The 14539-nt window shown below is 38.3% G+C and overlaps 1 protein-coding gene across 2 annotated transcripts in view; it reads left to right on the top strand.

The window, feature by feature from the left end:
* Positions 1-11928, top strand: part of cdkal1 (CDK5 regulatory subunit associated protein 1-like 1) — a 491565-nt gene extending 479637 nt beyond the window's left edge. For both annotated transcript variants that reach the window (XM_079836708.1, XM_079836709.1), the window contains exon 15: positions 11028-11928. In XM_079836708.1, coding sequence (XP_079692834.1) covers positions 11028-11186 — 159 coding nt within the window. In that variant the 3' untranslated portion in view covers positions 11187-11928. The remainder of the gene's footprint in view (positions 1-11027) is intronic.
* Positions 11929-14539: the final 2611 nt, after the last annotated feature.

The raw sequence follows: 14539 nt of genomic DNA, 5'->3' as shown, positions 1-14539 counted from the left end.
CTTCACCCTGCTGCCATCTGGTAAGCGCTTCCGTAGCCTGATGGCAAAGACTGAAAGACTCAGGAGGAGTTTCTTCCCCCAGGCCATCAGACTCCTGAACTCAGTCACGTGACTTCACTTCACCCCGCACACGCATAAACATACGGTCTTTCAACATTAACATCCACATACTGCAATTGCACTGCACTTTACTTTACGTCCCTATTGTTACTGCGTAACAACCTGTAATAAACCTTGCACATTATACTTCTTTATATATACATATCATATATTTTATGTTAACCACTTATTTTTAAGTCTACAGTTTATCTCACTTATCATCCACATATTTTTTATATTTTTATTTTTATCTTATTTCCTATTTTTATCTTTTACTTGATTTATTTATAATCCTACTTATGTTAATACTTTTTATTCTAACTTTATTCTATTTCTATTTAATTTCTTGTAACTGTTATTTGCACTGTCCATGGAGCGGACCTGTTTACATTTCACTGCCAGTTGTATATTGTGTATATAACTGTGTATGTGACAAATAAAACTCTTGAATCTTGAATCTTGAATCATCATTTTTTGTCAGCATCGCCTGTATTAAAAGAGAAATAAAATCATTTCATCCAATGTTTAAAGTGAATAAAACAGACTTGACAGCCCTTACTAGAGTTCCACAACTACTGAAGAACTGTGTTCTCTTCCACCGGACTTGTGTGCGAGGTGCGCGGTGGACCAATCCACTGTAAGGCAAGAGAGGGGGGACTCAAAATGTTTCTAAATTTAAAACACATTTTTTGCCCGTTTGGTTTTTATTGTTTTACTACTTACACAATTATTTTAATGAGGTATATATTAGTGTTGTAGTACTCGAGACCGGTCTTAAGACCATTTTTTTAAGGTCTTGATCTTGTCTCGGTCTCGGTTTAACTGCATTTCTCCTCGGCCTTGTCTTGGTCTCGAACTTAGAGGACTCTGGATTTTATCTCAAGACCAGTCAAGACCACAACTGCTGGGAAATCACTAAATTGCTGGTGCATTGTCTGTTTTAACATCTTTAATGTGATTTGATGTAAAACTTACAGCTTAAAATGCAATCAATAACTTCTTTGTAATGTGATATATTTTGTTACTGTGCTGCCGGGTTCAGAATCAATGCAGCATTGTCTCAAAAATGGCCAAAATGAATATAAATGCCCACAACATTCTGAGATTTAGTTTTTTTAATATAACATAGAATATAATTAAGCAATATCGCAAGAACAAGAGTGCTGTTTTCATGAATATAAGTGTGATTACAAATTATATTAATTTATACAAACATTCAATAAACAAGAAGTTAATATTAAATGACATTTTAAACGGTGTCTTTGCTCATTCTGCAACGTTTCATTATTAAATGAATCAGCTGCTTTGAACAAATCGGTTGAATAAAGGATTCCGTGACTGTTAAATAATGTTAATGTTTTAATGTTAAATTAATCTGAACATTATTTATGCAGGTGTAATTGTACCAATTCAGATGCAACTTCTGTGCCATAAATTGTATTGTTAGTGATTTGATTGGTAACAGCATTATAGTTTCTTACTAATCTACTTGTATTTATTCATTAAATATAAGACATTTCTCAGACAGTAGATATGGATCTTTTAGATGAATTTAAGGAGTGCTGGTCTTGTCTTGGTCTTGTCTTGGTCTCGGCACACGCTGGTCTTGGTCTCGACTTGGTCTTGGTTCAGGTGGTCTTGACTACAACACTAATATATATATATACATACAATTATATTATTGATATATAGATATTGATATCGTCAATGTCATTTATTTATAAGGTTTGGCATTTTGACCAGAATTTTTTTTTTTTATTCTATTTTTGTTTATTGACAAACATTATCTTTAAAGCACTTTAACTTTGCATTTGCAGTCAGCAGAGCCAAATGTTATATTACAGTTCTATATTTTACTATAGATATTTATTTTATATATTCTATTTATATTAATAATATTCTACTCTATTAATATTGATTTTATTAGTAATAAATAAATCTACCTCAGTTTGATAAATTGTTTACCTGTTTGGGAAGTGTTTGTCATGTTTTGACAATAAAGGACAGTTTAAAACCACAATTATCTGTTTTCTACATCTTTCACTCAGGAGCAAAAATATGCCTTTAAACTTTAAAGAAATAAAGATTTGACATTTAGATGCAGATCTGGGACTTTCCTCTGATTTTGATATTAGATGTTTCTGTGTCCTCCCATGATACATCATTTGTTTGTGTTTATTGGGGTCTAATTAGATTTGCTAGTGTTAACTGATGTTAATTGATAGGTCAGGCAGGACTAATTGGAACTTGCTGAAGATTCCCCAGAGAGTGTATGTGTGTGAATAAGTTTGAGATGATTAGGTCTTATAACAAAAGTGTGTATTTTCAGCACTCCATGACTGAAACTGGTCTTAAAGTTGAGAGACACAATGAGAGAGAGATTCTGAATGGTCAAATACGACTCTGCTCTGTCTGTCTGTCTGTCTGTCTGTCTGTGTGTGTGTGTGCGTGTGCGTGTGCGTGTGCGTGTGTGTGTGTGTGTGTGTTTGTTTATATTACATTGTGGGGACCAAATGTCCCCACAAGGATAGTAAAACCTGAGATCACCTACATTGTGGGGACCAGCCAGCGGTCCCCACAAAGTAAATGGATTCATAAACATACTAAATGATGTTTTTTTGAAAATGTAAAAATGCAATGTCTCCTGTGATGGGTAGGTTTAGGGGCAGTGTAGGGTGATATAATGTACAGTATGTACGGTATAAAAACCATTACGTGTATGGAAAATCCCCACAAAGATAGTGAACCAGACGTGTGTGTGTGTGTGTGGCTGCGTGTTTCTCCAGTGGCAGTTGTAATTGCTGGACCTTTAGATCATCTGGAGAGTCACTGGCCAAGTTTTCCCTGCCGACACTGGCTGTTTCTGTGATGGATGTGAACACGTTCCTGTCCCGAGTCTCGAGTCTACATGCATCACATCTAGAAAAGTGAATTTTACAGCCCTGTTTCACATGTATATACTACTGTATGTACTTATTGTTGTAATGACAATAACTTAACCTATCTTAACCCATGTTGTTACCTTACATTACTTAGTACCTTCATGGGTAGGTAGACTGTAAGTACAATGAAAGTGCACATACTGTAAAATGAAGTATAACTATAGTTCTTCTAGCCTATTTTGATGTTATTCACCATCTTCTGAATGACTGCAGCCTGCTGGAACATCTGCTCATCAAACATATTCACATACACACATATTTCTTGATTTCTGCAAATGTTTGTTATTTGATCATGTGAAATGATTCAAGCTGTATTTATATCTGTGGTGAGAGCCGGTCAGTCAGTGTTGTGAAGTTATTTTAGACATATGTTTAGGTGATTGCATCTGTTTTTCAGCCTTTGCAGTAATTGTATGTTTGACATTCATAAATACAGAGTAAAAAAAGAGTTACTAGATTTGATTTGATTTGATTTGATTTGATTAGATTTGTTAATTGGTTCTTTGACATAAATTGCTGTGGCTTTACATTTTTATGTCTAAGAGTGGTATATTTACAGAAGTTATGAGAGGCGTCTACTGTGAACCATTGACTGTTTACTTAGTAATCTTAATATTAATTTTCATTTAAACATTTAGGCATTTTATATCAATGTAAGTGTCATTCCACTTCCTTGGTAATTAAGCAGACATGGTGCTGATCTGTCTCCCTTTGTGAGTTAGTTCTTTATGTTGATCCTGTTCTTTACTCTAGGTTATCTCTGTCCAGAAAAGATGGTTTCATAGTATCTACCATTTCTGTAAAGCCAGATATCAAACTGAAGAAAGATCCTTGAGCTCGTCCCGTTCCTCTCTGCTTGCTTTGTTCTTGGTTTCAGTTAGGGGTGTCGCAATATACCGGTATTGACGATAACCGTGATATTCAAAGCACGAAATATCGACATTGTGTTAATTTAGGGTGTGGCAATATACCGGTATTATACCGATAACCACAATATTTAAAATGAACAGGACTGGTATGATAACATGACGCATAAATACTCCGGTGTCCCGAGTCTGACTGTAGCCGTGTTTTTTTTCCTCCCTCTCTATTACACACTGTTGCAGCCATAAAAACAGTTCAGCTTTGTTTGTAATGTCAAATTTGTTATATTTCGTTTTGTTTCTTTATGAATTAATTTAGAAAAAATGTTTGGGGCAATTTTTGTTTGTTAAATTAAAGTTTTTGTTTTTTAAAGTGAGGACCAAGCGGCCAGCGGCCGACAGTGAGTTAACTGCATGTTTGATAAATTTATCCTCTCAAATCAACACTTGACTTGTCTTGCCTACAATAAAATCCATATATATAAAACACTTCAAGCATATCACAATGTATGTTTAAATGTTTACTATCACCACCACAGTAAAAAAGCATTTTTGACAAGTTGAGGCAGGCTCGCACGCAATGGCGCCTGCAAACGAAACGGGCTACACAATCTGAACTATAAAAATAAAAACATGCAGGTTGTCTTACCTTACACCTCTCCGCAAAATGAATATAAATCCAATCTTCAATTTCCACTCTATAGGCTATGCAAATTCAGTTCACGACAACGAAAGCAACAGATATGAGCTGTATTTTATTTACCGGCTCATTTCAAGATCAAAGACCGTAATAGGAGAAGGAGCGACCTAAGCACTAGTAAGAGCATTTTGTCTCATTCGTTTTATTGAAGATGATTGTGTTTTTGAGCATCTGATTCTGAGCCTTCGGCTACTTTCAGTTTCACTGGCGGCCGTTTGCGTCTTTTCTTGCATCTTCTTGTAGTGCCCCCTCAGCGCGTGGTGGGAGCGGTGGATCTGCGTGATCGGATTTAAATCCGCCTCAAAAGAATTTCGGAAGACATTTACTCCTGATCTCTTCACAATATGATAGATATATGATCAGAGAAAACGAATGAAGTGAGCAGGTGTAAAAGGCCCTAACTCTTGCAGCTGCGCTGAAGGAACGCTATGGGCTGCTGCTGCTGCCGCGGACTCTAAACACCAGTCAGAGCCAGTCGACGGTCGCGGTCTCATAGTTTCTTCTATCTTTTCTTGCAATCTAGTCATGGCCAATAACATTTATGTTAATATTTATTCATCATCATACTGTTGAACTTGACAGTATTTTCTCTCTTGTTATTTCATATGGAGCTTCAAAGACAATTTATCAGTAACCGAGTATTACCCTGAGTTTATCATTATCCAATTATGTTTGTTGGGTAAAAAATAAAACTAAATAAACAAAGTAAAAATTAATTGGTAACACTTTACAATAAGGTTAATTAATTAACATTAGTTACATTAGTTAACATGAACTAATAATGAACTGAACTTATTATTCTTTGTTAATGTTAATTTCAACATTTACTAATGCATTATTCAAATCTTGCTAACATTAGTTAATGCACTGTGAACTAGCATGAACAAACCATGAAGAGCTATATATTAACTAACGTTAACAAAGAAGATTAACTAATGCTGAACAGAGGTGTTGTTCATGGTTAGTTCGTTAACTAATGCATTAACTAATGTTAACTAATACAACCTTATTGTAAAGTATTACCAATTAATTTGATAACTTTTAATTAAGGTTTCTATAGATATCGCGATATATCGTTCTCGTGAATTTTTTTGGCCACAATAACCGTGGTGTGAAAAATATAATATCGTGACAGCCTTAGTTTCAGTCTTAGAGTGAGTGTTCACACTAATATACAAATTTATTTAAAATTGTTCTGTTACTGATGGATAGAGGTGTTAGTAACTTGATCGATGACCCTGATGGGAGGCTCACTGAACATCTGGACGAAAATAGCACACAGTGATTGCTGTCGGCTGCACTGGATTTTGTCTATGCAGATTGAAGGTCTAAGCGCTGATGTTCCTGATGGGTGTCTGAAGCCACAGCTCTGGCTGAAATGCTTTCATCATGTCATTTAAGAACACACAAATGCTGTTAAAAGATCTTACTCCGTCACATCTGGTTAGGACACAGTGTAATGCTGATTCCCACCCGTCATAAAAGTATAGATTAATAATTTGTGTAGAGACTACTGCTGCAAAAAATCATTTGAGGAGATGACTCTCTACCTACCTGCACCTAAGAAAAGTTATCTCACCAGTGTGGGAGTTTTTTTGGATTCTGTTGTGTTAGACACAGCAGTCTGCAGGAAGTGCTGATAAAAAAAAACTCTCTCTCCGCCTCCCTACACTCGTATTTCCAGTGTGATTCATTGTCCAAAAAAGAGAAATTATTATCATGTATTATTAATAATTTTCTTACATTTAAAATTTCTACAAAAGAAATTGCACAATAATATCATTATCATGAATTTGTTTGGTTACAATAATTGTGTAGTGAAAATCTGGCGGTAGCCCTACCATGGATGCTGAAACATTGATGCTCATGTGGGCAACACAGGTTTAAGTCCAGTTCACACAATTTCCCAAAATGTTGCAAATAATGGGACAGGTGTCAAAATTAACATCTTCAATTACAGCTCTTGTTCATTGTAGACAAACATTAGAATGTTGACACTGTTTATTTGGGTTCGGCTGTGTCTAATCCCCATGGTGAAGCATCTGAAATTGATGGATCACAGGCTGGTGTGTGTGGATTATCACCTCAGCCGGGCGGGAGATCGTTCAGGCGTCTGGAAGCCCAGCATCCCTGTCCTTGAGCCTCTCACCTCCGTCTGACCCGCCACAGTCTATTGACGGACACTCATTACATTTGTGTGTGTGTGTGTATGAAGCAGACATGAATCAATGTGGTGTCTGGATGCAGCATGCACTAGCGGTCACTCTAACTGACATTCATCAAAAGAGGAGAAAGAGCAGGAGAAAAAAAAAAGATATTGGCAGATGGAGAGAGTAACGAGAGAAAAATAAAACTCACTGGCTTCCTTCAAACTGGACTATCTGGTAATGTTTTTATCTTTTATTCTGGTGCTTCTCATCTGATTTTACTTCATGATTTTCACGCCACACAAGTGCATTTCAAATAAGTTTTTTATCTAAATCTAAATAGTTTTGTCTAATTTTCAAGTAAAAATAAATGTAGAGATTGATCCAGCGTGAGGTGCCAGTCAAAAATATAAACATGAAGACAGGAACGGTTTAATCCTCAGCAGGCATTATGTCCTAATGGTTTGACCCATCCAGTTGTTATTTTCAGCTTTTAAACAAGCTGATGGGAGCAGCCATCCCCTCAGTCCCTGCTCCAATTTTAAAGGATTCTGAAACACACTCTTCTTATAAACCTCCCTCTTAGCTATGAGCAGATTATTTTGAGGAAGAGGCTGAGGATTTGAGGAAGGGTTTCTATGCATGGCCTATGATATATGTAATGCAGCATCAGCAGATAACTGGAGCTCACATCTCCATTGCTAAGGGGATATCCAGTAATACTGCATCCGCATTCATCACAGGCATCCTGCCTGGGATGATATGGGGGGCAAGTAATTGCATTGAATATCTGCTCAGTACAAAGGCATTCCCCTCACAGCTGAAAGTTTTAATACACTCCAACCAGTTCCTCTGTGCTCTCCCGTAGTGCAGTCAGAGACTCAGAGGTGTTTTACATTACTCAGGTCTAACCTCATGTCGACTTCTGACATTCTTTAGAGCAGAACGTCTCTTGTATGATATAATTCATCACTGGAGATCCCCAGGGTTCTGTTCTAGGCCCACTGAAGTGGGAAAGCAGACTCAACACACACACACCCAAGGGAAACATTTCACAATGAATTTGCTTTTCCTTTCCTTGTTCCTAGCAGAACTGTTTACTTGTTCATATTCGTCGTTGAATGGGATATGTCCAGCACAATAGGAAATTGAATAGGAAATTGAATAGCAATTCTGTTTTTGTAGGCAGGCTGCTTTCAGAATATGTGGCCGTGGATTGAGTGTTTTTAAAGAACTTTCAGCCACTGTATTGTATTAGTATAGCAAGTTATCTCTTATACTGTAGCCACAAAAAAAGTTTTGAGCTTGTTACGGCCATGTGGGAGTCAGAAGTGAATGCACTGAATGCCTCTGACTGCTCCCTTGATAGCCCAAGGATCAGGAATTGTGAGAGGTGGTGCTTGAATAAGGCACGATGAGTCATGTAGGGCATCTGAGGGTGGTGGTACATGATCCCACTCTAGTACAGCACAATGACGACGTTTCCATTCAGACACTCACACACAGTCATAATCGGCAGAGGAAGACACCATCTGGAACCTATGAGCACTGCACGCTTCAAAGTAAAAACGCGGGGCTGTTGCGCATTTGACAGGCTCATGATTTTAGAGCAGTTCACAATCACAAACACAAACACTTATTTCAGCAGCAGGATAGTGACATCTAAAATTTACAGATAACATTTTATAAAAGGTCCCATTAGTTAACATTAGTTAATTCATTAACTAACAATGAGAAATATATTTGTTACTGGGTTTTTTTTCTTTCATTTTTGTTAACGCTAGTTAATAACATATAGTGCAGTTGCACAACCCGAGTTTGAGTCCTGGCTCAAGGTTAGCCTGACGTCGTCATACTCAATTCTAGTCAGAATATGAGTCTGATACTGCTCCGTTGGGCTGTGATTATAGGGTGTGTTTCAACCGAACCAGGAAAGATCTCAATTGGATAAACCTACAACCAATCAGAGCAACGGAGCGACGCATAACGTTAGTTGTCAAATGTCAACAGAACTCAACTGCACACAGTGTTGACAAGTCTGCGGGTTGTTTTCCATGTCCGCGGGTTGAAGCGACCCCAATTATTTGATATACAGACCCAGGAATGCAAATTTTAGCAGGCAGCCCAGCCAAAATAACACATATTTTACCCCCGAAATGCAAATTTTTACCTCCGGAAAGCTATTGGGCTTGTTTTTGGATAGTTTTGAGTTGCAATTGGGCGGCTTTTGTTGTAAAAACTTGGCAACCCTGTCTGCACGCACGCTGGAATAAGTAACGTTAGAAGAAAAAGATGAGTGCAAACAATCTTTGCCGGTGTTGTAAAAAAATTATTTAAGGATACACAGAGTACTTACCAACACGATCATCATTTCTGAGAGAAATAGTAAAGATGAATGCATATACGAACAAGTTCTCCGTTTAGGATTAGAACAAATTCAACCCAAGCGCCTTTGATGACAAGGATGATTACGTTACTGTTTATCATCTGTCCATCATCGTCTAAAGCCCGCCCTGACAATTTCATTGGTTCGAACAGTTTCTGTTCAGGCATAATTACTTCTCTACAGATCAAGTCCAGACCGAACTGCCTGAGCTCAAATGTTGTGGCCGGGGCCAAGTTTGGTTGGCATCCAGGCTAGCTCAAGGTCCTTTCCTGGTCAAATTCCCCTCTCTCCCTCTTCCATGATTTCCTGTCTGTCCTCCTATTGTCCTGTCTAAATAAATGCAGAAAAGGCAAAGTATTTTTCATTGTTAGATCATGTTAAGTAATGTAGTTAACTAATGTTAAAGCTGCAGTCCGTAACTTTTTTGGGTTAAAAATTTTCCAAAATAAATGTTTGAGCAAGTACGTAACCAGCTAGTGTTCAATACTATCTGCTCACCTTAGCTCGATTTACAACGGTAAGCTTGTAATAATGTTTTTAATTCCAGTGGTACTGGTGGATTTCCACGGGAAATTCAAGCATGTCTTTGCATCATTACGTCACATCTGTACACATAAAGAAAGTGTCCCGGCTAGTAGGCTATATTGCGTATGAGGCTGTGGGAGGTGGAGATTTATAGCCTTTTCTCACAGCACTTGATATAATTAAACTTCTCTATTTGATGGCGGATCCAGAAAGGTTCAAACGACAATCACCAGTGACAACTGGAGATTCACCTGTTGTAAAATGCAAAAGACTTCAGACTTTCGGGGTGCGTCTCAATCAGCTCCCTAGTTCAGTAGTCAGGGCACTGATCAGGACATAAGTCAGTGGGCTGACTCCCTGATCAGTGCCCTGACTACTGAGCTAAGGAGCTGATTGAGACGCACCCTCGGAGTGGCTACAGAAAAAAAGAGACTTCAACCGGGCCTATGTGAAAACAAGGATAAAAAGGGCTTTTGAAAGGTGGCGTGAATTCAGTGTTTTAAAGGGGTTTAAAACAGACGCAGAGACCGCTTTTTTTCTGCTGGACGAGATATTTCAATGGTTAAATTATGTAATAGAAGCACACTTGTTTTTATATTTAATATCAGGAGTACAGAATTTAACACATTATATGGTGAGCTGTCAGGCCTGTGCTGATGGGAGACATCAACCCATTACTGGGTCCATTATAGATGAACCTTTAATGTGCCAACACATTAGAGAAGACACGACTTCCACTTACAACCATTTTACCCTTTGAGTCTCTGATGTGTCCTCTGATGTGAAGTTGCGCTTAAATCTCTTGCCATTTTTGAGTGTAACTGCCCTCTGTCACCGTCCTGTCAGAATGATATAGATGGATAACATCTGGACCGCACACATTCACTCATATCACATCACACTGTCAGCTTCCATCCAAGCGTTCTCGTGCTCCAGCGATTGTGATTATTTAACACTATTAATGCATAAATGCATAAAACCAGAAACTCCGTTACATCAGTTCCTCTGTTGTTATTACAGTAATAATCTTTATCTTTTGAGTTGCAATTAGTGCAGGTGATGTTGAATATGATTTCAGTATTTAATGGGTCTTTATTTCTGTTGAACCACCTGTTATTGTCGCTGAGCGCAGGTGCTTTGTGTGGCTTTCAGTAGTAGAATAAAAACACATGAAAGTAGAGAATAAAGCTATTGAATTCTTGTGTTTGCATGAACACAAATCCAGAGATGAGCTTTAACATGCTTTAGGATGGTCCCATGCAAAAGGCAGCAGGAGTCACATCGCTCACTTTTACAGTAACAGATATGATTGAGATATTTTCAGCTCTGTCTGGTATTTATCTTCAATTCTCTTTCCTTTCACAGGAGCTGAAGACGGCCCATCAGAATGATGTCCATGCCTCTGTGGCATCCTCTGCGCTCATTGGATGGTCATGGGGATTTGATGGTGATGGACTCAAACTGCTCTCTTTGGGACTTGCTCTGGCTGCCATAATCATGATTTTTGTGATTGAGCTCCACTGACACTGTAAATTTATCTCAATGTGTCGGACATGGCCTTATAGAGTGTGCAGTAACCCAAGGACTGAAACCGGTGGTCGAATACTAATGTCTTCAAACGTAAATTGATCCCGGGGTTAGGGATTTTTTTTCCCTGCTGATTAAAGACTCCAATTTTAAAGTTTAAAAAAATTGGAGTTTAACCTTTTTTGCTTTCAATTGACGGCAACCGTTGTGATGTTTTAGAATAGCTTTCTTTCTCTCTCTCTCTTTCTTTTTTTATTTTGTTTGTAGAAATCGAAGCCTCTTTGCCTATGAACAGCTTGAAAGCGTCTTTGGCTTTATGTTCATTTTCAATCCCAGCAGTCATTCATTTTCAGGCCAGGTGTCTCACTGTTGGCTTTGGGCTAAGAGCAACAGACTCTTCCAATCTTTGTTCCCAGCATAAAGCACGTCTAATAAACGAGACTCCACACACTCTCCTCTGTCTCCTGGGTTGTATTTCTGGAATGTTTTCTAAGGGATTCTGGCATGAAGAGGTCAGCCACTTTATTTTGTGTGCTTGTGAAGCTACAGTGTGTTTATGACCTCAGTTAGAATACCGTGTTTCATGGTGTGTGTTATCATCTGTGTTTTTGAATGTCAGATTAATTGAAAATGTAATACTCTTGATGACAGGATGAATTATTAATGGGCTGTTGATATTAATGGAACTTCGTGCTCAAATATTACGGGAATAAAGTACAGTGACTGTAAATATCATGTCAGACCCTCGTAAGCAATTCTACATATACATTTTTCCTACATGTTATGAATACCCTCAAACTCCACCAATGCCTACATGTCTTTATGGTTCAGTCTACAATATACAGATGCATGATGTTGACAGTTCCTCACAACAGGGACAGTTGTGTTTTATGTTTATGCAGTCTTCAAACATTTCAACAACAGAGGCTTTGTCAAAACATCTCAAATGAGCTTGTAGGTCGAGTCTGCGCTGTAGCGTTAAACCCCATCGGCACCACCCAGATTCCCAGCCTAGTGTTGCTTCTGAAATCTCCCACTTTGCGGTCTTATTACGGGATGTGTCTTCGGATGAGCTGCACTGAGACAGCTGAGGAATCCGTGCAGGCATTTTGAAGTCAGCTCTGTCTACACAAGTGTGCAGAATCACAGGACATGCAAAACCTTAAGTAAGCAGGGATCCCTGGGCACGTTTCAGTGTAGAATGAAGCTGTAGCGGAGCTGACACCAGTCCACTGTGATGCAGTCAACACTCCTTGTGTGTGCTCCGCATGAGGGTAGATGCGCTCTCACAACACTCCCTGGAGAAACTTCTTCCTCCTTAGAGAATGCTAACCGGCCAGATGAGAAGAGACTGCAGTAACCTAGACACCATGCAAATGCCTGGGAAAGAGGCAGCGTGTGTCTTTCTGAGTGTGGGGATGGCCATCAAAGGAAGAGTGCTTTTTCCTCAGGGACTCTGGATTGTTTGAGAAACTAATTTAAAAAAGAAATGTCTTAATACATATATATATATATATATATATATATATATACACTCACCTAAAGGATTATTAGGAACACCATACCAATACTGTGTTTGACCCCCTTTCGCCTTCAGAACTGCCTTAATTCTACGTGGCATTGATTCAACAAGGTGCTGAAAGCATTCTTTAGAAATGTTGGCCCATATTGATAGGATAGCATCTTGTAGTTGATGGAGATTTGTGGGATGCACATCCAGGGCATGAAGCTCCCGTTCCACCACATCCCAAATATGCTCTATTGGGTTGAGATCTGGTGACTGTGGGGGCCATTTTAGTACAGTGAACTCATTGTCATGTTCAAGAAACCAATTTGAAATGATTCGAGCTTTTGACATAGTGCATTATCCTGCTGGATGTGGCCATCAGAGGATGGGTACATGGTGGTCATAAAGGGATGGACATGGTCAGAAACAATGCTCAGGTAGGCCGTGGCATTTAAATGATGCCCAATTGGCACTAAGGGGCCTAAAGTGTGCCAAGAAAACATCCCCCACACCATTACACCACCACCACCCACAGTGGTAACAAGCCATGATGGATCCATGTTCTCATTCTGTTTACGCCAAATTCTGACTCTACCATCTGAATGTCTCAACAGAAATCGAGACTCATCAGACCAGGCAACATTTTTCCGGTCTTCAACTGTCCAATTTTGGTGAGCTCGTGCAAATTGTAGCCTCTTTTTCCTATTTGTAGTGGAGATGAGTGGTACCCGGTGGGGTCTTCTGCTGTTTTAGCCCATCCGCCTCAAGGTTGTGCGTGTTGTGGCTTCACAAATGCTTTGCTGCATACCTCGGTTGTAACGAGTGGTTATTTCAGTCAAAGTTGCTCTTTTATCAGCTTGAATCAGTCGGCCCATTCTCCTCTGACCTCTAGCATCAACTAGGCATTTTCGCCCACAGGACTGCCGCATACTGGATGTTTTTCCCTTTTCACACCATTCTTTGTAAACCCTAGAAATGGTTGTGCGTGAAAATCTCAGTAACTGAGCAGATTGTGAAATACTCAGACCGGCCCGTCTGACACCAACAACCATGCCACGCTCAAAATTGCTTAAATCACCTTTCTTTCCCATTCTGACATTCAGTTTGGAGTTCAGGAGATTGTCTTGACCAGGACCACACCCCTAAATGCATTGAAGCAACTGCCATGTGATTGGTTGATTAGATAATTGCATTAATGAGAAATTGAACAGGTGTTTCTAATAATCCTTTAGGTGAGTGTGTATATATATATATATATATATATATATATATATATATATATATATATATATATATATATATATATATATATATATATATATATATATATATATATATATATATATATATATAATATATATATATATACATAAAGCAATTATATAAAAGTGTATATATATATATAAAGCAATTTTAGCAAATCTGGATCCATCATCCTGAAGTCAAGTTTTTTTTTTTTTTTTTTTTTAAATGCCTAAAATAAGGTCTGTGGTTAACAAGCTCAAAATATTTTCACGTTTTATTCTACATCATAAAATATGTCAGTAATACTCTTGATTTAAAAAAAAATAAAAAAAGCTTTTACTTGTCTTAGTTACTAACAACCTTTCTAAATGGGGCTACAGAGGCGGTAGGGGACATTAAACATCACACCAAACAGGTAAACTCATCTACTCAATTGTCTGCTTTCATTGCCTTGTTGCATTGATAATAGCGCTCTTGCAAACTATTCTAAATCATGCTTTTAAGGAAAATGATAAATTAAGTCTCTGCTCTTTGCGGATGACGTTGTCGTGTTGGCCCCTTCTAACCAGGACCTTCAGCATGCACTGGGACGGTTTGC

This window comes from Gobio gobio, assembly GCF_949357685.1.
Source record: "Gobio gobio genome assembly, chromosome: 15".
NCBI lineage: Eukaryota > Metazoa > Chordata > Actinopteri > Cypriniformes > Gobionidae > Gobio > Gobio gobio.
This window is presented reverse-complemented; position numbering and strand designations above follow the sequence as displayed.